This window comes from Malurus melanocephalus, unplaced genomic scaffold (genome assembly GCF_030028575.1).
Source record: "Malurus melanocephalus ecotype Western Australia unplaced genomic scaffold, MMel_1.1 scaffold_178, whole genome shotgun sequence".
In the NCBI taxonomy this organism is placed as follows: domain Eukaryota; kingdom Metazoa; phylum Chordata; class Aves; order Passeriformes; family Maluridae; genus Malurus; species Malurus melanocephalus.
Window position 1 is genome coordinate 749390 of NW_026623410.1, and position 23855 is coordinate 773244.

The 23855-nt window shown below is 47.7% G+C and overlaps 1 protein-coding gene across 1 annotated transcript; it reads right to left on the minus strand.

Moving 5' to 3' along the window:
- Positions 1 to 10072: 10072 nt before the first annotated feature.
- TADA1 (transcriptional adaptor 1) lies at positions 10073 to 23843 on the minus strand. Its single transcript, XM_057372772.1, has 8 exons — positions 23715 to 23843; positions 23316 to 23407; positions 22887 to 22952; positions 16573 to 16670; positions 14167 to 14376; positions 13068 to 13219; positions 12031 to 12193; positions 10073 to 11075 (listed from the first exon to the last, which is right to left on the minus strand). The coding sequence occupies exons 1-8, from the start codon at positions 23786 to 23788 to the stop codon at positions 10923 to 10925; spliced, it is 1008 nt and encodes a 335-aa protein (XP_057228755.1). The 5' UTR covers positions 23789 to 23843; the 3' UTR covers positions 10073 to 10922.
- Between the last annotated feature and the right edge of the window lie 12 nt (positions 23844 to 23855).

Below are 23855 nucleotides of genomic sequence, written 5' to 3' on the forward strand. Positions count from 1 at the left end.
AATCTGGGGCAGCACTGCTCCCCTAAGGCTGAGAGAACTGGGATTGTTCAGCCTGGAAAARAGAAGTCTTTGGGATGGCCTGAAGGGAGCCACCATAACGATGGAGAAAAACSTTTTGCAAGGGCATGTAGTGACAGGACAGGGGGGAATGACTTCAGACTGGCAGAGGGTATGTTTAGATTAGGTATTAGGGAAAAATTGTTTACTGTGAGGATGGAGAGGCCCTGGCAGAGGTTGCCCAGAGAAGCTGTGGCTGCACCTGGATCCCTGGAAGTGTCCAAGGCCAGATTGGAYGGGGTTTGGAACAACCTGGTGTAGTGGGAGGTGTCCCTGCCCATGGCAGGGAGGTTGGAATGAGATGATCTTTAAGATCCCTTCCAACCCAAACCATTCTGTGATTCTACACAGGCACCCCAGAGACAGTGGGTGCCAAATGGTCCCTGCCATCTCAGCACAGTGTCCCTCAAGCTGAGCAGGGGGGTTTGACGCTGGCAGTTGTRGTTGGTGTCTTTTCTTCACCTCATGCAGAGTCCTGTGTAGGTTTTTAATAACACAGTATGCACGTAGTCAAATCTGGGGTAAAAATACATTACTCAAGGCTGTGATTTTCCCTAAGTTAAAGCAATCCAGTGCTTGCTTTCCCAAGAGTTTTGAAATCTTTAAAGAYGAAAAACCAAAACCCCACCCGTGAGATGCTGACAGGCCTCTGGGGCAGAGAGTTTCTCTGTGCTGGACCTGGTTGTTGAGAGTAGCYATCACCAAAAGCTGACAGTGTGGCACTGCTGCACCCACTCCAAACACCAGTTCAGATTTTCCTGCTTCTTTTAGACTTCTTCTCAAGTTGACACCTCCTGGGCTCTAAAAGTCTCTTGGTAATCTGCTGTCTGTCATGTAATCCAGCAAATGATCAGTTTAAACAAATTTAATCACTGCTAAGTGCCAYGAAGTTGTGAAACCTTGGCAGAGGCAGGGCTGGAGGGCTTGCTGGRCTGGCTGCCTGTGCCTTCCCCTGGCTCCAAATCAGCACAAGCTGATAAAGCGTGGGGTGCTGTTAYCAGCTTCACTTGCCTTCTGGCACTGTCTTGTCAATGAGGTGTGATTTACACACATTGGTAAGGTGTGTGTAAAGAGGTCATGTGGGAGGAATGGAGGGAGTAAAGCTAATAATATGGATTTCAGGCTACTGGCAGCTAGAAAGCCAGCTKGTTAGGGTTAGGGCTCCCTGATCACTCACAGATCTCTGCCCCGAGTAATGACTCAAGCCTCTGTGTGAGCAGCATTTCATCTGCTCCCTGCAGCYTATGTGCACCATTGGTCAGCATCAGGGCATGTGGCCCAGTTCGTGCTGACTCCAGGAGAAATAATTTCCCATTTCTTGGGTTTCCTGTTCCCGCAGTATTAACACATTTAAGTTACTGGATGTGAAGTTTCTCTGAGGCCATGCCAAGTTAATGTCTGGACTTTATAATTTAAAGGCCTTTTCCAAGCTGATAGTTTCTATTATTTATAGCACAGAAGTTACCCAAGAGGAGATAAACTGCAGGAAATGAGCTCACAGAGAGGCAGCAAGTGCTCTGTCACGCATCCACTTTGTGAGGACTGCTGTGGACCCTATTCATGGGTGCAGAGCCCTCAGAGAAGCTTTCAGCTGACTACARTCTCCCCTTTTCAGCCCATTCCCCCCCAGGCATCCCCACTGTCGCTTCCAGCTCTCTGCACACAYRTGCAGARAGTCCAGAAAGTCCTGCTGGGCTGSACAGAACCCTGCACCCCAGAGATGGGCTGTGAGAGTGGGCTGGGGGGAATTCGCCTGCTGGTATTTGCATCCGTGCAAATCCTCAGGCTTTGCAGTAGCACAGGAGCATTTCCCATCATGTATGACTGTCCAGGAGCTGTGAGGCCCTACAATGGTGAATGTCCACTACTTTTGCGGTTCCCTGATTCACCAAACTGCATCTGAGTGGGACTGGATGGTTTCATCCTGGAGTGATGAGGGAACTGGCAGGAGAGCTTGCTAGGCTGTTCTCCATCATTTATCATCACTCCTGGCTCACTGGSAAGATCCCAGATGACTGGAGGAATGACGCAAACAAAGTCTAAAGGTCCARCGTGAGGCCCACCCATAAGAAGGATATGGGGAACTACAGCCCTGTCAGCCTGGCCTCTGTGTAGGATTGTGGAGCAGATCATCTTGTGTGCAATCACACAGCACGCACAGGACTCCCAAGGGATCAGACTCAGCCAGSATGGGCTTAGGAAAGGTAGGTGCTGCCTCACCAAACTGATCTCCTTTTGTGACCAGGTGACCTGCCTGGTGGATGAGAGGAAGGCTGTGGATGTTGTCTGCCTGGATTTCAGCAAAGCCTTTGACACCGTCTCCCCCAGCATTCTCCTGGAAAAGCTGGCAGCCCACAGCTTGGACAGGTGTACTCCTGGCTGGGTTAGATAGGATGATGGAGCCCTGAGACTGGTGGTGAAAGGTGCCACATCCAGTGGTGTTCCCAGGGATCGGTGCTGTTTAGTCTAGAGGAGTCTCAGGGTTGATCTGATCACTCTCTGAAACCACCTGAAAGGAGTGGGGGTTKKCCCCTTCTCCCAGGCTCCTTGTGAYAGAASAAGAGGACACAGTTTAAGCTACACAGGGGATGTTCAGGTTGGACATTYGGAGGAAYTTCATCACAGCAAGGGTGATTAGACACTGGAATAGGCTGCCCAGGGAGGTKATGGAGTCACYGGCCCTAGAGGTGTTCAAGGAAAGAYTGGAYGTGSCATTGAGTGCAATGGTCTGGTTGGCAGGGTGGTGTTGGGTCACAGGTTGGACTGGATGATCTGTGATTAATTCTGCAACAAACCCTACAGGTGGAGGCACATAAAGATCAAGATCTTGTTTACCCAGGCACTGCCAAATCCTCTCTGTTTTTCCATGGACATGTAATTGACKGGGCCTAGCCCAACAAGGGGAAAAGCAGCATCCTTGTGCCAAGTGAGACCCCAGACCCCCTCCCCAGGTGAGCTCTTAGCTGGGGAACCGTGGAGACTGGGGCACACCAAGGAACACACATCAGCCTTTGTGCTTGAAGAAACAAAAGCTGATGATCCTGGGAAAGAATAAGATTTTAGATGATGTGCATCAAGTAGAAAACTCACTCCTGAAGTGAGCAGAAAYCATAGATAAGGCTGATATAAAGATATTGTTAAACTGCCAAGGAATTTCCCCAACAGAGCGTGCTGTGGTGGCATCTGCAACCCTCCCTGATCTCCCTTATCCCCCCGCCTCAGCCTCTGCCAGCCTCACACGGTGCCAGGGGATTTCCAGAAGATCCAAGCACAGACATGGAGCCTCCCACAGCAGCACGCCATGGGCTGGTCCCACGTTTGCAYAGTTGGTGATGGCCCCACGGTGCCCACTCTGAGCTGTGCACAGTGCAGAGACATTGGCCATACCCTGGCATCCCCAGGGCCTGGAGGAGATGTGGCGTGGCACAGAAAGCATCCAGAGAGTTGCTGCCTGGCAGTCATGCTCAGGCTGTGCAGCCCAGTGCTTCCCCAGCTCTTCAGTGATGGTGGTGGGGTGCTGCCGCCTCCCTCTCCCCTTGTGCCCAGTTGTCCTGTGTGCCCAGCTCAGGCTGGGCTCCCTGCACTTCCCTGGCCCTGGGAATGSATTGGGGACCCTGGAATGGCAGGTCTGGATTTGGTGGTGCCACACCTGCCCTTGGCGTTTTTGGGGTCAATGCAGCTGCGAGGCACTGCCCAGCTGTGACAAGCCCTGGGCTGCTGCTGCAAGCAAGGACACCTGGGCTAGGGGAACACAGCTGCTCAGAGGGACAGGCTGAGCCCCATCTCCACCTGGGCACCAAAAGGGGGCTTTTGGAACCCCCTCTGTGCCACAGAAGAGGAGCTGCAGCCTCTCAGATCCCCAGCTCTTTGTGAACCTCYCAAAAGTTTGGACACTGCCCACAGCCTTTTCCTGTGTGGCTGTCAGCAGGTGAACATCTTCCTGCTTGCTTACCCTCTGCGTTTGTCCTGACTTTAAACAAGCTGGGGCAGCCTGCACCTGCTCCACTACAGCAGCACAAGGCGGCAGCACTGATACCCTGCCCAGGGGAGCAAATGTGCCTCGGGCATGCCCAGACACGCTCCAGACATGCTCCAGACATGCTCCAGACATGCCTCAGACATGCCTCCATGCTCTGCTCTTTGAAAGAAATCCTTAGTGCTTCTCTCCCTCCTAAGTTTCAGTTTAAAAAGCAGCTCCAGCTGCTCACTCTCACCTGTGACACCGACAGGGACCACAGATCCATGGSCAGGGCATTCTCGTGCCTGAGGGTGCTGGGATCACAGGCACGGGACACAGCCTGGCTCCAGGGTACTGACGTCAGCCTAGCAGAGAGGGGAGCATGAGACCAAGGACATGTTTCTGCAGGAACTGGAAATCTTGTTCTCATTAAAAACTGTGATGGTCAAAGTCAGCCCARCCAGTTCAGCCCAGACCCTGACTAAGGACTGCATTTTCCCCTGTGGTTACCATTTTCAGAAAACATTCACAAATAAACAATTAAAGGYCCAGAAAGCAGACTAACAGTCTTTGAGTTCCTCCAAGCTTAGTATCAGAACAAAAAAAAACAGTTACAGGAATAGCAAAGTGACCAGACAGTGAGTGAATGGTTGCTGGGAGTGCCAAGATGTTCCTCCATTGCCTGGACAATGTGGTATTTACGCAGCCAGGCCCATGTTTTTATCAYGTATTCCCTTTTTAGTGGTAGCAAAAGCAAGAGCTATGAAGTGCTCAGGGAAGGAGATGTGTGTATCCTCACCACGACACCAAGGCACCCATGGGAGCCGTGCTCTGCCTGCTCCTGTCCCAGTCTCCATCAACAGCTCAGCACCACGCAGGATGTGCTTCCACAGTGCTGGCTCCACACCTGACCTGACACCTCTGCCCTGACGGTGGGACTAAAGCCCCAGCACAGACCTTGAGCACCTCTGAGCTCGAGCAAGAAGCTTCAGCAGGGGACCCATCAGGTGATTCCCACACACAGCAGAGGCAGAGCTGTGGTTAAGCACCAGCTCTGAGGTGCAGCTCATTTGCATCGTGTGCCTTCCTCGGCTGCTTTGATGTCCCACATGAGGTGCTGCTGTTGGGGTGCCCAGAGCTCCCCTTTCCTGCAGGGGCACAGGTGTGTCCAGCCCACTCTCTGGTGGACTGATCACTGCATCCAGGCTGCAGGCACATCCCTGCTCCCTCCCTGTCCCCACCGTGGCCAGCAGAGACAGCACCAGTGTGGCACACAGGGGACATGGTCCCACTTGAGTCTCTTTAGGCACTGGGGAGGCTGCTCCTTTCTCTGCTCACACCTTCGTGTCACTTCTGCAGGATGGGGCAGAGGTTGGTGGTCAAAAGCTCCCACACTGGAATTACCTTTAAGTTACTGCTCAGTCCTACTGACATCATTCCTGGTGTGTCTCGTCCAGACAGCCCATTCCTCTTGGGATTGTCTTCYCTTTTCCTTAAAACAAAAAAMGATTAGCCAAGCCTAAAGGTTTACAGTGCAATTGCTTAATCATATCTAACTATAGTCACCAGTTAATGACTAAGAAAAAGAAATAGCAGAGTTGGTTCAAATCTTGAGGGACTCAGTATTTCAAATTGTGATTTCCAAATAGCCGTGGCTGCTCTCTATTAACGATGCTCTTTAGACTTTGTTTGCTTCATTCCTTTATTTTTTGGCTGTGGATGACTAAGTTTCATTTTAATGGGCTCAGCAGTGTGCAGGGTGAGCTCCTCCCTTGAGCTCTGATGTGGAGGAGGCCTGTTTAGATGGATCCAGAGCATGGATTTGCTCTCTACAATGCCACAGCTGCAAATACATCCACTTCTTGCACACCAGGTCTTTGGGAGCTGGAAATAGGAGAGTGGGATGAGCTGTAACATCCCATGCAGCAGGGAACAGCCAGGCTGAGCTACAGCCTGCAAAACGCAGCACCTTCAGTGTGGCACCTCCTGGCAYGAGCAGGATGGCTGTCACCCACAGCTGGTGACCAGCCATGGCTGGGCTGTGCTCAGGTGGATTTTCAACGTGTCTGTGTGTGCTACTGGGTCTTTGTCTTTTCCTCTCTAGTTTTTTTCTGCTCATGGGTGTCCTGAAGACTCAAATGATGCAAATCAYCTGTCACTATCTGAGTGGGGTGAGGGGAGCTGGAGCCCACAAACCCATGAGGTCAGAGGGAGCAGCTGCCCTGACAGGCCCCACATCCCTCTGGCAGAGAGTGCACCCATGGCTCAAGGGGTCTCCTCTGAGAGAACACCCTAAATCATGCCCTGAATGCTGTGTTTTACTGGGAAGCTCCAGGAAATTGCAGAACTGTTTTGGCAATGGGGGTGTGGGGGTGCAGTTTTGGCAATGGAGATTGGCTTCCCAGCCATTCCCACATCCTKTGCAGGGGAGGTCACAGGTCAGAAAACCACAGGAGCTGCTGCACAACCCCATACTGCTCCCTGCACCCAGCTGGCTCATCAAAAGCTGCCCTCAACATTTCTAGATTTAAAAAAATGGGAAGTCTTACCCCACTGGGATGTGCTGCACAGGACCCTGCTGCCCCAGGGGCAAGGACAGATGGTCTGGCTCTCTGCTGACAGGATTTAGGACTTGCTGCATCAGTGTGATCACACTGGTTTGGGGCAGCTCAGTAAATACCTGATTTTTCTGCCCCAAGGGCTTTTCCCCCATTTTTTTAGCACCACCAACAAGAAGAGTTATGAACTGCAGCTGCTGCTGCTCCYCAGGATGGCTCCCCAGGGCTCTGTGCAACACCTGAAGGGAAACCAAGGCTCTGCTATGTGTCTGTCTTGCCTCCCTCCTCTCCTGATGGATGTTCTGGCAGAATAAGGGCACCACACACTCTGGCATCTACTGCCTGCGATGGAGGTCCAGCCCAGCTCTCTCACACATCCTCTGCTCACAAGYTTCAGGAAAACCATGGAGTCCAACTGAGGCATTTTGCTGAGCAGGAGGAATTGCCAGAGATGAATCTCCAACACATGAAAAAGGAGAATGACCCTGCAGCACCAATCCTTTAGTGACCTGTCAGAAGAACAGCAGGGCTGCACCTGCATCAGGCACTCCCAGGGCACAGCAGAGCCAGGCTCTTGTTCCCTCTTTTCCTGTCTTTAAAGAACACAGAGAGGGGATAAGAATTACTCTGAAGCCATGATTTAGGGAGTTATTCAATATTCTATTATAGTTTGACATTTGACAACTTGGAACAAACTTCTGGTGAGTATTTTGGAGAGGTTGGAGGCAGAGGCAAAAATAAAGCAGAGGCTGAGCTGCCTTGGGCTTTCTTTGTGGTCGGAAAACAGCATTTTTACTGAGAAAGTAAAAGTTCAGTGGAAAAAAAGTCTGAAATATTTGTGTTGCTCTAGGGAAAACCAGAATAGCTGCTCCCATTGACAATACATTAACAAATTATAAATACCTAAAAATCACAGTTCACAGAAAGGCTACACTGCACAGACAGGCACCTGCTGCTGGCTCTGCCAAATCTGTCTGGAGCACCTCTGTGAGATATAAATAGAAGCACAGGGAAGGCTGCTCAGCCAGAGCCAAATCCCCTCCTGGGATGTAGAGCTGGCCAGCTGTGCATGCACAGAGAAGAGCAGGGAAGGAGAAGGGGAATATGCACATCTGCTAGGACTTGGGCAGGAGCCCTGCTGACACACTCYAAAACAGAATTTAAAAGTTTTCAAAGGATTCCAAGAGATTACAGGGTGCTTCATGGAAAGGCCAGCAGCCCTTCCTGTGAGATGAAAGCAGCCCAAGCTCCTGTTCATTGTTCTTACCACAGTGGCATTTCAGGAGTGACTGTCATTGCACAGAAGCAGACATCTGATTGTGGGAGCTTTTAATTAATGACACAAGCAAACTAGGAAACTGGTTTCAGAAATTCAAATGGAAACAATATTTTTGATGACAACCAACACAGCCCCAGTGAGGCAAAGCCGAAGCTGATCCTCTTTCTGAAGGACCCTCCTCAGAGATGATTCCTCCAGGGTTAACCTGGGCACCACACCTGGATGGAGCAAAGCAAGGTGCCCAGCACCCTCCCAGCCACACATCTAGCCCTGCTCCYGGGCACAGCTCCCAGCAGTTAACCCACAGGACAAGGGCTGGAGATATGGCTCACAGCCTGTGAAACAGCAACAAAAACCATCTTTCCTGGTCACCAGTCTGGGGAGGGAGGGTTTGGCTGTTCGGAGTGTTGAGGAGGGTACAATACACCCCTGGAATCCTGCTTGGCATGCACCTGGAAAGGTGTGGTCAGACTTCAGCCAGGTGTGGCAGCTGAACTGTCTGAAAAGTAACAGGGATGCAGATCACATTGATCACATCTGGAATGAGATAAACAACTTCATCCCAATTCAGGCCATGAAACAAGCTCAATGAAGCTCTAGAGCACTTTCCCCCCTGTTCATGAGGTTTTTTACTACAGCTATACAAGTGGAAGCAGAAGCAATAAAAACTCCAAAAGTGGCAACTTTCAATACACTGAAAGTCCCTACTGGGTTAAGAGCACAAGGTGCAATTCTCATTCTTGAGGACATGGCAGGTGATGTCTTACTCCTTCACTTCTGTCTTTCCATATTCTGGGAGGACTATAACAACTTTCAGGCCTGCAGCAAGAGGCATGGGTCAGAGGGAAAAACCTTCAGTGGTGACAGCCACTAAAAGCACGGCTGCCCCAAGATAATTCCGAAGTTCCACTATAGGTTTTTCAGCTAATATCTGTCGGGGACAGTTTTGCCCCAGGTCAGCTTGCCAGACCTGTCAGGTTCTTGGTGGATCTTGGGGCTGAACCCTGACAGACCACTTCAAACCAATTTCTGCGCTGCCATCCACTTAAGAGCTGGACTYAGTGAGCCTTGTGGTTCCCTTCCAACCCAGAATATTCTGTGATCCCTTGCAGCTCCATCACCTAAGGAACCCACAAAGCATTGTTTCTCACAAAAACTCACACTTCGTGGGAAAGTGCTTTAAGAACATGTGCCTTTCMGTTTTCAGATCTCTGAAATGCAGCTGACATGATTTCTTGTTTGATCTTTGTTGTGTAGCAGGCATAACAACGCACTTTTTCAGTGTGGAATAGATGACTTGGCTCTTCAGAACACAGCACAGGCACACAGGAGCGAGATTCTGGTGCCATACTTAGCGTTCTGTTTCAGAACCCGCCTGTGATGCTGTCGGAGACTGGGTGCTTTCTTCAGATCTGAGATCCTCAGAGCTGCCCCAGAGTTTCTAGCAAACAAACAATGCTTTCATTTTACACCAGAAGCATCGCAGTTATCTGGGAAATCTCCCTCCCACACCCCACAGTCTGTATTTTGGGTAGCCTGATGATCTCACCACCATGCAGTTACTCAGGTTAAACACTGCTTTTCAAACTGTCATGTAAAAGCTAACTTTTGAGCTTGGGTTCACTCTGAACAGCGAATTTGTGCTTAAAAACAGAAAAACAAAGCAACTGAAAGACAAGGACCAAAAGAAATCTTCAATCTTTTCTCTCTCACTCCCCTCTTAACCACACACTGCCAGAACTACCTACAACTGCTCCCATCCTGTCACACCCTGTTGCAGTTGTCTGCTGTTGCCTCTCCCAGTTTCTTCATAATCCTAAAACCTTCTTCCCACGAAGAGAGCCACCAACATCTGCCCAGACACTGCCTCTTGCTATGCCTAACTCCACAGCACATCCCACAAGGGGATGCAGAAAAGCCAGGAACACAATGACAGCTGCACATCCCCTTGTTACAATGTTGGTCCCACATGAACAGTCATGGAGGTCAGGAAAGGAAGTCAYATAAACAGAAACTGGGAAGAAACAACAGGGATCTGCCCCCTCTTCAATCCAGGGGGTACACCAGGGCAGGAAACCTCACAGGAAATATGATAACTCTCCTATCCAAACACATTCCAAATAGGAAAACCAGAATTGAGTGGRATCATAAGCTTCCCGTTTTCTTCCCCCAGAAGAAGCTGTTTCAATTCCACTAAGCTGGAGGCACAGTGAGTCACACTTCAGCAGGTACCTCTATATTGYGAGGTCAAAACCAGATCATGCAGTAATTAAGACACTTCAATAGAATTCTCATGTTATAAGCTCATTCCCACAGCTGACTCAGGAAGATAGGAGAGCACATGAAACCCAGCAGGAAGAATTTCTCCTTTTAGACAGTGATCTGCACATCTCCCATGTGGAGAGGTGCGGCTGCATAATTTTATAATGAAGTAATACAAGGATGCAAATTTCAATGCATATTTTACAAGGAAGTGATATGAGAGRTTTGTTCATGCTGCAAATCCAAGGAGTCTCCAACACCAAGATAAYTGCCTTTTTGCTTTGTTTTGTCAGAGTTTCTAATCAGAAGTTCCCCTGGTAGAAGAGGAACAACGTCAGCTTACAGAATTGCTTGTCTTGACAAGAGCTCACCCTGTAACCAGTTAATGAAAAGGATCCCACCAGCTGCAACAGAAACTGGACAAGGCCTCTGGAGTCTGAGCTCAGGAGGGAAACTGCCTGAGGGGGAGGGCAAGGAGGCATATTCGCCATGCTCACAAAAGAAGACAAAAGCTCACCTTATTTAAAACCAACTCTTTTCCACTCCCATATTTATTTTTCCTATAAACCAGTCTTTGTGAATGTCTCGTTTCTTCTTTCCAATTCAGTGGCATTGCTGTAAGTACTCCATGGCACATGGCTCTGGGGAAGCAGAGGAAGTGTCCCACAACTCAGTCACATTTCCATAGGAAAAGCTGACTCATAAATTACATCACCCTTGAGATGCTGACACAGGTTTGTAAGGAGCATCCCAACGACAAGTCCCAGGAACAGGCTGGAGCCACCTGAGGTGGCAGGGCTGCCCAGCTCTAGCAGAGCAGGAGGCCCTCCTTTGATGCCAGGCGCTGCCGATGGATCTTGTCCTGCTGTAGCTCCTCGTGGTTTGGATGCCACAGTTTCATGACAATCCTCTCAATGTTTAGGGCATAGACTGTGTGTGCAGGGATAACTTCTTTGTGTACCTGGAAATGCACATTAGAAAACAAATTGAAGGCTTCCATACATATTTCCCTGTGTTGCCCAGGGAATAACCTCCCTCTGCCACAGGATGTTCCAGGTGCCAGCCCTGGAGGGGGAATAAAGGCTTTCTCACATGGAATGCTGCTCCCTGCCAGCACTGCCACAGCAGCCAGCACAGCACAACCACCTCTTACACCACTTTCTAAGGGTAAGGAAATAGTCATTTTGCACTTGGGGTGGCAATCAATAATTGGTCATCAAAACCTTCGAAACAATAATTCTGACTAAACTTGAAATGAATGCTTCATTACAGCTCTGTGGTCTATCTGCAGCTGTGAGACCAAATCCCAGRGCCTGTTCACAACAGCAGAGACCATCAAGGGAGAATTTCTCACAGCAAATCTTAGACATTTAAAGTAGTCAACGTCCCCACAGCAGCCAGAAAGGGAGAGCACCACAGCCATACATCTCCAATGAAAATTAACCCACCCTACCTTAAATGCCCCCAGGGCTGGGGTGATCATAGTTAACCCACTACAGTGGCCTGCATGCCAGGACCAAGTATTCATCTAAGTACCCAGGTGGAACATGAGGAGTAACAAGGGACATGCCAGGTAAGTTATTTTGCTGCAGCACTGTCAAAATCAGTCTAGCTCAGTTCTGATATAATCACTGCAGTCTYGCTACAGATGTAGAGTTCGCCCTTCTTGCTGTGAGACAGGGATTTCCTCATCAGCTCTCTGACTAAGGGAAACAGAACAAGCATCAAACCATGAGCTGACTGCATGTTAAAAGTGGGAACAAATCAAAGCCAAAGAATTGTAAATCTGAGAGGGAAAGAGGCTCTAGGATGAGAAAATAAATCCCCCTCAATGYGTGTAAACCACATCTGAGACTGGCAGCTGGCACCCAGGATGGTGCTGCCTGTGGCAGGAAGCTGTGACACGACCAGCTTACCTGCAATGCCTCAAAGAGGTCGTACATGTTGACTGGAGGCAGGGATGCTGGCAGGGTGTCCCCAGAGCAGGCCAGGAGCAGGGCTGCCTGCTGCTCAGCATCATCAGGAGCGGGTGGAGGGGCCAGGCTCTGACCCGCCGAGGGCGTCGCGCTGCTTGGGGGGCTGGGGGCACACAAACATCCCGGTCACAAAACCAGCACCAGCTGTGGCAGTCACACTGCAGGGGCCTTGCTTTACTGCAAGTAAAGCTGATGTGGCCCATATGTACATAAAATCATTTCAGCTGCAATAAAAATTGCTTTTAAATTCCAGTTTAATAAAAACAGTGTGGACCAATCCTCACTATGCCTCAACCCTCCTTAAGTGGTCTCTATTGTGCAATTTTTGCTACTTACAGCCAGTAGTTTCTACYCAGCATAAAAATTAAGACACATGCAACATTAAACTGGAACACTGGCTGTTATGCTGAGTTGTTTGTGATGCTATAACCAAATCTTAAAACACCCACGACCTCCTGTCAACTGCTAGAAGCTGCCACAGACAAACAAAACTCCTTTCTCATACACACACGCTGTCAGACACACTGCACAAACTCTTTGATACTGAGACTCCAAACAAGAAGACCTCGAAGCTCTAACTGGAAAGATGTGCCAAGGAACCATAAATACATTTGGATGCAAGAAATTACAAGATGGCAGCATCCTGCAGGTCCTCACTGACATTTCAATCCTATGGCACAACAGCTGTGTCTCCACAAAGGCAGAGAATTCCTGTGTTACTAAAGTTTCCAAAAAGCAGTAATAAACTGATGGATAAGTAGAGGTAAGAAAGAGAGGTCTRACACTGGCCTACAGCCCAGTGCTGGGAAGTCCCCATAGACTCACTCCTTGTTTATCTGTACAGTCCTCCATACCAATGCCTTACTAGTTTGTGAAAGAAAAACAGCACTAACACATAAAATAATAAACAGGGCTATGAAGTAACTCCAAGAATAGCAAAATCCATTTACATTATCAGTGTGCTGAAAGCTCCTTACCACTCAATTAAGTTGTTATAAGCAACAACACTGTTCTTCAGATATGGCTGAGGGTTGACATTGCTTCCAAAGGCATACTTGAAATGGCCATCCCTCAGACGATAGGCTTTCCTCCTGGATATCACAGAGGTCAGAATGTCCTTGAGATGGTTCTGCAACAAAAAACGAATCTTACAACATGTGCTGATGTATTCATCCATGGCTAGGAGAAGGGCCTCACCAGTGGGCAAAACAGAGGCAGTGCTGCTATKACCACAAGGACCTAAAGATGGAAGGGGACCAATATCTGGAGAAGCTACAGGATGTTGTCATTATCCAGTAGCTGGATACAGAGAACATGGCACTGTGTGAGTACTGTAAGCATCAGCTGGTGAACTACACTTTAGTATGTGATGTCCTGCTTCAAATGTCAGGGGGGTGTCTTTAATGCTAGGAGATTCCCAACCTCTGCTTAATGTTAAGATTTCATAATCGATACTAGATGTTACACTTGAATTGAAATACAAGCCCTGAAATGACAGTGAAAAGCCACTTGCTCATCTTTTTTATTTGCCTGAAAAGTGCTGGAGAAGGAATTGTCTGAAAAAAACAAACAAACAACTTCTTAATTTGGCCTTGCTCCCAGATGGGGAATTTGCGTTGGCCTCCACATCCTGAGTGCAAAAAAACACCCACATGTCAGTGGTCCAAGCAGCGGCTGTGTCATTCCTGGGATGTGTAAAGTGATGCCCCACCAACGGCCAAAACCTGGGGATATCACTCAATCCTGTTGCTTCACAGCCAAGCCAGACAATTGTGCCTATAATGGATTCCTTTTTATAGAACCACTCAAACAGGTATTTCCATTCCATCCCTGCTTTTAAGTGACAGGAACAGCATTTTCCACAACAGCTACTTAAGCATGCCTGGGGTACTATACAAGTACTTCAGAATTAACATTTGCAGGCAGAAGTCCAAGACTTTACATCTAGGGCATTACAAACCCAAAAGCCTTTTGATTCTCAACATTACTCTGAGGGCCAACCCTCCAGAGTGCATACAGAGCCTTTTGCTGCTGGTGTCATGAGACCACCAGTCCTGGCACCCAGSCCAGCCTCACCTCCACAGCATAAACAACGGCTGTCACTGCCTCCTCGGTGACATTGTCCAGCCCGTGCTCGTACGCGGTTACGATCATCCTTCCTTCCAGCTGGCCACGAGTTGGGAGCATCATGGTGTGAGAGCACAGCTTCAAATCATCATCCTCCTGAGGATCCTTTGCCACAAACTGCTGGGCTCCTGACAGGGGATTCTGAGGCTGGAACCGGTGCTGTCATGAACACAACGTTAAAGCATAAGATAATGTTCATTCAGACCCTTTGGTTCATATCAAGAGGACATCCCTTCTCCAGTCAGAAACCATACACCTATAAAAAATATCAAAAATCCTGCCCAGCATACTCTCCCAACCCCCAATAACTTGTAACAGAAAAGATTGCTAAGTCAGTGTTGGTATCCTTTCATTGAGCTTGTCCAGCAGCAAACCCCTAAACTTTGGGTATTCACAATGCATTGCACCAAGAAATTCTACACATCCACATGCAGAGTCACCTGTTCTGGTCTGCTCTGCACCTCCCCACCTGCTATATTTGATTCTCCTGTGAGTCTAAAATGTGGTCAGTCACTGTCCTTTTTATCTCCTTTCCCACTACCCAGGCCAATGACTGGATTTTCACATCCCTCAGACATCTTCTATGCTGAAGAGTTCTCATCTATTTAATCATTTCTGGTACAGAACAGTCTATTTTTTATTTAATAACTGTACAGTTTCCCTCCAGATTAAAACCCATGATCCTAAACTTGTGTGATTGATTCTTACACCTCTCTAATGCTTTAAACTTAGCCCAATTCCAGCCCTAACTTCATACTCCAGTCTCCCTGTATACTTTCACTAAGCAGAGCTGTGTTACTGAGCAGCCACTAATTCTGAGAGGGATTATGACTTTTTCAGAACTGACTCTCTTTTCCAGGGAAAAAAARCTCATCACACAACAGGAATTCATACCAGAAGGTGGCATTTCTCAGGCCACATGTATTCTAGCACAAATCCTTTGCTGCATTGTGTCTCAAACTCTGAGTGCCTGTGGTGGCTCCTCAGTCCCCAGAGAAAGGAGGGAACAAAGCAAATGGAAATTATTGATCCTTGAGCCCAGATATGTGCTTGGCCCAGCTCTAATCCACAAGGGAACAAGAATCATATTCCCACAACCTGGAAGTTGTGGAAGGCTGGAACCCTCTACTCTCCAATGCACAAATCCAATGGCTCTGGAATTGAGATTGCTGCAAGGCTCTTATGGAGCACCAGGACCAACACATTCTTTAAATATAAACAATTAATATGCAGCAAAGTGGATTTCTCAAATCTAAGTTTCAGGGGAGAAAGAGGGGCTGCTTTAGTCAAAGGACAGAGTGGCATTTAACTCAGACTGAAAAACCAATCCACCCACTACTGATGTGAAAGCAGGTTTCCCTCCCCATAATTGTAAAGATTTATGCTTTCATTACAGGAAAGCCCCATGCTTGGAAAAAAAGACCTTCAAGATGTAAGCAACTCTCAAGAGCAATAYGGTTTTGGAGAGCAGAAGCCAACTGGAACAGACCTGTGGTCATTCACAGCTGCTATTTTGACCAGTGAGGGAAACATTAGGAAATACCAAGGCAATTCCAAGTTCATACTAAGGAATTCCACTCGCCAACAGATAAGGCCATTAATCACAGCATGTACTTTATACAGTGCTTATTGCCAAGACATTCTTCCTGAACATGTGTATAAACACACACTAGAAATCTGGYGCATCCTGGGGGTATTGAGTAAATTATAAAATTCTAAGACTTCCACTACACTACAACTCGATTCTCTAACTCTCATCTACTTGCTACTGAACTGAAAAGTGAATTTTTTAGACAGGCAAGGGAACACAGACTGAATTTAGAACATCACAGTTCAGGCTGCAGCTGTGAGCCCTGCAAAATATTTCRGTAATTTCTAAACACAAGGAGCCTTCAGCTGGACTCAGATCCCTCTGGAACACTGCATACACACCCACACTGCCTAATCATAGTCCCTATAAGGGCATTATGCACCTTATCAAACTCTGCCTGTTGAAGAGAGTGCCTCATCCCAAATCTCTGTCACACCAGACCCGCTCCACAGTGGTCTGGCAGCACAGAAACAACTACAGAACAGAGGTGTGACAGTGCTGGGTGGATGTACAGAACCTTTGCTACAAAATGAACTGGATCTTGCACATTTCGGTSCCACCTACCAGAACTCAGCACCTTKAAAAGGCATTTTCAGCTCTGAAACAACTTGYCCTTCTAAAAACATTACACCAAAGAAGTATCTTGTTTCTAATGCTTTGGGTTGCAGAGTTAGTCACAGAATTCTGTCTGACTGCCTAAATAAATAGCAAATCACTTGCTTTAAGAATCGGGCAGACGAGTAAAGAGAACCACAGACACTTACATCAAATTTTTGTCGAACCGAAGAAATCTTTTTCTTGCCTTTGGGTTTTCCAGGTTTAGTTGCAGAGCCACCTGGCCATGGTAGAGATCCAGCACCTTCTATAAATTGAAAAGAAAAAAAACCAACTAAACMAAAAAAAACCCACTCAATTGGTGTTGCTGATTTAGGGCCATGATAAAACTGTCCACATAGGAAAACCCTTGTAATTGGGCCACCTGCTAAGCCTCAACACAAAATCAACAGCCATAGGACAGAGGAAGGTCTTCCAAGGGCTGAACACTTTTGGAACCTCTTCCTTTGTCAGCCCCTTACTAGTTTGACTCACTCATGACCCATGGCTTATGGTGCAATTTCTGTCCACACACCACATAAAACCCGTGGTGGAAGGAGAGAAATAAGTAGAGCCTGTAAGCAAAGCCAAAAGGAAGGAATAAGCCATTTGTTGAGAGCTTGCCTGAAGGTGGGTTCTCCTCCCACCCACTCCAGGTCAGTCAGATGTTAAATCATCTGGATTGAACAGGCTGATTTCYCAGTTCTCTTTTTGCYTCAGCAGGTTTTGTCATGGATCCTWATTAAACATCACTTGTTCTGYTACACTGAGGGGAAGGAGAGTGGGGAAGAGCTGCAGAGGTCACTGAGTCCAGGAGCAGGATGGTACTAATGTGACCAAGTGAACAAACAGCTGAGGAAGAGGTTCCTATTTAGTACCAACAAATAAATACATTTGGTCCCATCACCAGCTCCGAAGTCCACTGGAACGGCTGTCTGACAGCTACACCTACAGCAGGCCAAACCAAATCACACAGCTCTTGGCAAGGGCAGCCCAGCAAATTTCCTGCTGACAGGTTTACAGCATCTGTGAGCAATTAATTGCTTCAGGACCGCTGGGGCTAAGGACAGCACTGCATTGGATGTGCGTCTTGCTGACAGGGAGCAAGTGCAATTCCGAGACTGGACAGCCCCCTTGCGGCTACAGAGGCAGCTCTGCTTTGTGCCTTGTTTTTTCTGCCTGGAGCGAAGCATGCCCTGAGCTGGGTCCCTGCCCACCTCCAGGGAGCTTAGACAACTCAGCTGTGAAGGGACTTCAGCTGCCTCTGAAACAGAGGCCAGAGCTCTGCTGTCAGGCAATTCTGACAGCCCAGCGATGTCTCAGACATTCCCTGGTCACACCTCAGGCAGAATTTGCAGAGTTTCCTCCAGACAGCAGCCTTTCCACATCTCACCACCTACAACCTGGCCAGCCTCAGGCACACTCACTGAGCACAGACCAACACCCAGTTGTGGTTCTCTCCTGCTCCCACAGGCTGCCACGGTTCTCACCAGCTTCACACCAACCTGTGGGTTTACCTCTGGCTCTCCCAATTATGCTTAATTTGCTGTAACCTGTAATTAACTCTGTTTAATTTGCTGTAGTCAGGAATTCATAAATACAGTTATATCATGGCCCTATTTGTAAGGAATGAGGTTGGCTAGAAGTTCTTGGCGACGGGGAGCTTGCCACACCTATGACTGGTGCACAAACAGTGTTCTCTGCCATGGAAAAAGAAATTTCTAACACATGGCTTTAGGGATCAGGCTAAACTAGGGGATTCAGGTGCATTTTTTAAATGGTCAGCTGCTAAKAAAGGAGTAGAAACAACTTATACACAGAGACGGCACATTCTCCCAGTATAAAAAAAAAAGTTAACCAAGAAATTTAGCTACATCCTATCAGAGGGGTAAAAGGCAGTAATCTACAAACCCTGTTGTCTAAATCGACTGGTCAAATTAAGAAATTAAAAGATAAAAAATAAAACCTCCCCAAAAATCATAAAGCTGGTGTCACCACTCAATACATCACAGGAAAGGCCCTAATGACGCAGTATAGGAAATCACAGTGGAAAACCACATCAAACACCACACTTGCCCTTCCATCAGGATCTCAGGGCTCTCAGGATCGTCCAAATAACGCTACTTCTCTCAGCTATTTTGGTTTTTACAGGTCTTATTCTTCCTCTCCTCCACAGCAGGTCACACCACTTCTGGTCAGGGGGAATTAGGTGCACTAAGGACAGACACACAAATGACCTGTCCTATTYCAGAGCTCTCAATAAAAGCACACCTCTAGCTCCCAGTGTCCCGCACCCCAAGCCCTTCCTCCTTGTCAGAAATCTCACATAGCTCCTTCACAGCCTCACTTCACAGCTGTGTGACCAGAGAAAGGACAATGGATGGAGATGGAATCTGCAAACACTCTTTYCTCTGACAATGTACTACAGATATAATAGGTTACAGCCAAGTCTAAATTTTTAAAATACCTTTTCCAAAAAAATAATACAGTAGCTTTCAAACTAAATGGCAAATGAACTTTTAGGCTTTGACAGTAGTTCTGAAAGATACAACTTAATTGAATCTCAATGTGCACATTTAACAAGAACTTAGCCAAGAACTACAACAAGAACTAGACTCAGCTTAAAACAATGAAAAGGTGAGATACAGGCTCCTATTCCCCATTATAATGAGGCCCAAGCAGAATTTTTGGTTCCTTTTCCAGGTTTTCATATTACCAAGCCTGACTTGCACTAGATGAAGAAAGCAGAAATTCCCTCTAGCATTCTAAGAAAACCAACACTTGCCTTTCTGGCCACAAATGACAAGGCTGGGTTGGCTCAGGCGTGAAACTTCAGAGAYGTCAGCAACTTTTATTCAATTTTTCTACTAAAGAAATCAGACTTTAACAAGCCACAGCAGGGCTGCTGCTCKGCCTTCAAAGATCAGCAGCAGGTAAAAACATATTTCTAAGAGCTGCCACATCCCTGCACGTCACCATTATGATGGCACCGGCTAGTCTAGACAGAGCCTGTCACGTTTTCTCGACATGCTGCATCAGCACAGGAAAAGAACAAAGATACAGAGAAAGTCACCACGAGAGAGGCAGAGCAAACGCACATTTCACGCTCTTGTTTACTTGAGCTTCATTTTGGGGGGGATTGTTTGTATCTTCTTGCAGGGACAAGGGTTTTTGTYGAGTATTCTGCTGATATTTGGCTGATATTCTGAACCTTCTCTGCCAACAATTCACACCCCTATTTTCTTACTTGTCCCCCCTTCTCCGCACTCTGGAGAGGAGCAAACACAACCTGAGCCCATCTCACAGCTGGAAGCCCTCTAAGCAAAGCCTGCTGACAAACCTGATAAAATAAAATGCTCCTGTTACTCCAGTATGAGTTCTAATTCACTGAACCATCGTTTAGTTGGCTCCAGACTACTACTAAATAAATTAAATCCTTACACCACTAACTCAAGTGTGCAACTGTCTCAGTTTTATTGTTAACGTTTAGCTAAGAAAGGAGCTAACAGTTCAAGCAAGATAGGTATTAACTGAAGAAACCTTGCTAACCTGAGCACTTGCAACTGTCCAACAAACAATGCAAGCTTAGTGAGCAAGTCCCTGCAAGGTTACGAAAGGATTTAAACCAGAGTTCCTCTTGATGGAATTTTTGGGGAAAGAAAAATCCCAGTGTGCTGTTTTGAGCTGGGAAAGGGTTAATTTTTTTCCAATTTTTTTGTGTTTCTGATTTGTGTCAAGAATAATGTTGGTAGCACAGGGATGTTTTCATTCCTGSTGAGCAGCACTTGCACAGAGTCAAGGGGTTTTGTGCTTCTCACCCCACTCCAACCAGTGAGGAGCCTGGCAGTGCACAGGGACTTGGGAGGGGACACAGTCAGAAGAGCTGACCTCAACTGTTCATCCTTCACATCAGAATAGACAACACAGCTCCCTCCCTTTCCACCACCAAGCCCTAAACACCCTATGCCACAAAAACCTTGGAAATGGGATTTGCAGTTCAGGGGACCAACAGGCTAAGTAGATGAGAGGCGGAAATGCAAAGCATTCTCAAAAAATATCACATTCACCAGTTGCTCCACTAAATCCCAGGTGGAAGCATTACTGCAAGGGGCAGCAAAATTGAGATCAGATGGGTTTGTTTGCATGGCTCAATATATATTATAATCACTCCTGGAAAATACMTTCCCCAAGGCTTCTTATGCCAATACAATACCATATCAAATAGAGTTTTGACACTGACCACACAGTTATTTTCTTAATACAAAGTAGCATTTTAAGGATGGTTCTTTCCCCTTGTCTCTCTCACACGTGGGTGGAAAGTACATGCATCAGTAACCCTTRTGATGGTGTGCCAAATACTTCAAAAACACTTCTTTAAAGTTACTTGTTTCCATGAATCATGAAGTAAACACCTTCTACCCAAAAGGCAGTGGCTGAAACAAAAGCCTGTATGCTTTCCATTCTTACATGGAGGGGGGAAAAGAAGAGAGAAAAAAAACAAACCACAACAAAAAAAACTAGCAGGTGTCAGACTGGCATCTAGGGGAAGAAAATGGGGCTTGCATGTACAACCCTACACCACACACAGCTGAGAGGGAGATCTTGCCTGTAAGAGATCTATGAGTCAGTGGTCCAGAAAGAGGCACCTCAGCAAAAATCAGCTCCCAAATCATTGGGAGACTCTGCACTCATCTGTGGACAGCCAAACTCAGACTCTAGAAGGGATTATCAAAATGCACTGCCCTTTCCAGAGCACCTCATCAAGCCTTAAAAAAAACCACACCCATGATTAAACTGACTTATTTCAAGCTGGCTTATGCAATCTGTGGACACAGAGYCAGCCAAAGCTTGCCTGGAAGCCCKGGAGGTGGCCAGCACTRGAGAAGGATCCTGGCCAGCTGGCACACCACTCCCTGCTGAACCCTCTACAGGTTGTCACTGACCTGCTGTACCTTCTACTACAACCAAAGCTCTTCARGGACTCCAAACAGAGCAGCTGCAATAGGATAAGAGAAAACAACCTCCAAGGACTTAAAATTAAAGGTCAGGCAGGGAATAGTGAGCATATGGAAGGCACCTGTGGAGCAGCACCCTGCTCTGTGCTGGGGCTCCTGTCTTTAACACATTCCTAAACAGCCTTGAGAAGGGACATCTGGGGCAGTTTGCTGACAAATCCTGACCAGACAGCTGCAGAAGAGCTGCCGTGACTAAAAGAGACAAATGACATTCAATACAGCTAAGCCCAAAGCATGCACAAAGGAATAACAACCCAAACCTCAGTCACATGGCAATAGGCTCTAAATTGAGCACTGCCTCTCATAAGGAAGAGTTCTGAGCAATGAACTCCACCCCAACACTCCCAGCAGCTCMTTGCTGAGCTCAGAGAACACACACCTTCTCCCACCCCTTCCTCATTTCAACACAGCTGCTCCAGGTTATAATCAGGGGAATCACKGTCCTTGTGCTTTCTTTTTAAAACCCAGCTGTAACTAATTATGTCAAAAGCAAGGAGCAGCAGCTCAGATGTAAACCACCTGATTTACATGAGTCCAGATCCATAAAATGAACAAGTCTAGGGCTCACAAGATGTTCATAGAGTTGAATCTAGAAGCAAGTTTGGAGGTGGGGCCAATTAACATTTAATTAGCACAGCTGGTATAGYTGAGGAGCAGCTCCAACACAAAAACCTGTGGGCATCCATGATGTTTGCAGGTTTTACTTCTTCTAGCTATAACAACAAGCATCTCAGTAACAGGTATTCTCTCCTCTCAGGAAACTCTGAAGTTTCAGCCCATGTAAATTGTAACAATATTCTCTCCCTTCCTACACAGCAGTTCCATATCTTGAATTGCAGCTCAATTACCCTTGCAATCACATCTAAAATATTTCTGGGTTGAGAGCTCTTTTGAAGATCAAACAAAACACACCCTGCAACCCTGAGGACAGCCACTCCAGATGCTCAAAAAGCTAAGTGTGATTCTATGTGGTCACAAAGTTAAAATGTTAACTATCTGCAGAAGACTGGGTTAATTGGTCACAGCTCAACCAAGGCTCACTGTAAGCACTTTGCTATCAGATAATGTACTTGAAATCAAGATCAGTCAGAAATACCCAGCTCTCTAAAATGACCTCCCCAGCAGACATGAACAAAGTTCAGAGGAGTGGGTAAGCAAAGAAGATCAAAGAGAAAGCTGCATCTGCCTTTACCGTTAAGGCCACACCAGACACCCAATCCAGAAATCAAACCAGATTATCACAGGCAGCAACCCAGGATCAGCCTCTAACCAAACACGCACAACTTAGTCATAACAGCATCTCTGCTGCAATCAGCTGAATCACTATTTTGCTATGTTTCTGCCTGTGTGGCAAAAAAACCCCATGAATATTTAAAATATTTCAGAAAACTGGGCTACTGTGTGCACACACCCCAAACACACATGGCACAGTGTTACACCAAGTGCTTAGTGCACTTCTCAGGACTTACCTGGGGCAGAAACCAAKATCTGGCATCGGGTGAGAATAGCCAGGAGGAAATCATTGTGAGAGTGGACTGAGGAGAGAGAGAGAGCTCATTAGCAGTAGATCAGTGCCCAGAGRCACCCCCTCAAAGCCATCCTAAAGTAGCTCCCTAAGCTTTCCCACAGCCGTGTCCTCCCCACTCACTTAGTAACAAAATACAAAGCTTTCAATTTAAAGTGGTTTTGAGAGTTTTCTTCTACTGGGCTCAGAATCTACTACTATGACACCAACAGAAAAAGACTTCCCACTATTTGAATTCCACTGCTACCGGAGCCCTGGCCACTCCTATTTCCCACACAGCACTTCCCCTGTTCGGGAAGCACCGTGGAGCCGGGAGGAGCTTCCCAGGCGTGGCAGGRCAAGGCACAGACACGAACACAAATTAGATTTTTACCATTGTCTTGCGTGAGAAGCCTGCGCGCTTCCAGGTCAAACTCCTCCTTGCTGATCTTCTGCTTGAACCAGAGCTTCAGGTTGGCCCAGTACCTCGGGAAGAGCAGGGAATCACAGAATCAATTGGGTTGCAAAAGACCTCCGGGATYATCGAGTCCAACCTGTGCCTCGACACCAGTCTTTACTTGAGCACCTCTAGGAACGGTGCAGRCACCGGAGGAAAAGCGCTGTCCCCACACCGAGCAGCGCGGAGGTTTTGCACAGACACGGCACAAATACCACGGGCCGGGAGAGGCCGGGAGAGGCCGAGAGGGGCCGGGCGGGTCGCGCCGCGCACAGCCCCGATCCAGCCGGGCAGGACGGCCCAGCCCCGTATCCCCCGCTCCCCGAGGGCACTCACTGCTTCACGTTCTCGCCCAGCGCCTCGCTGAGGCTCTTCTTGGCCGCCTCCAGCTCGCTCACGTAGGTCGCCATCACGGCCKCCGCCGCCTGAGGGCCGTCACGTGCCCGCCGGTCACGTGGCCGGGGAGGGGAGGGGGCG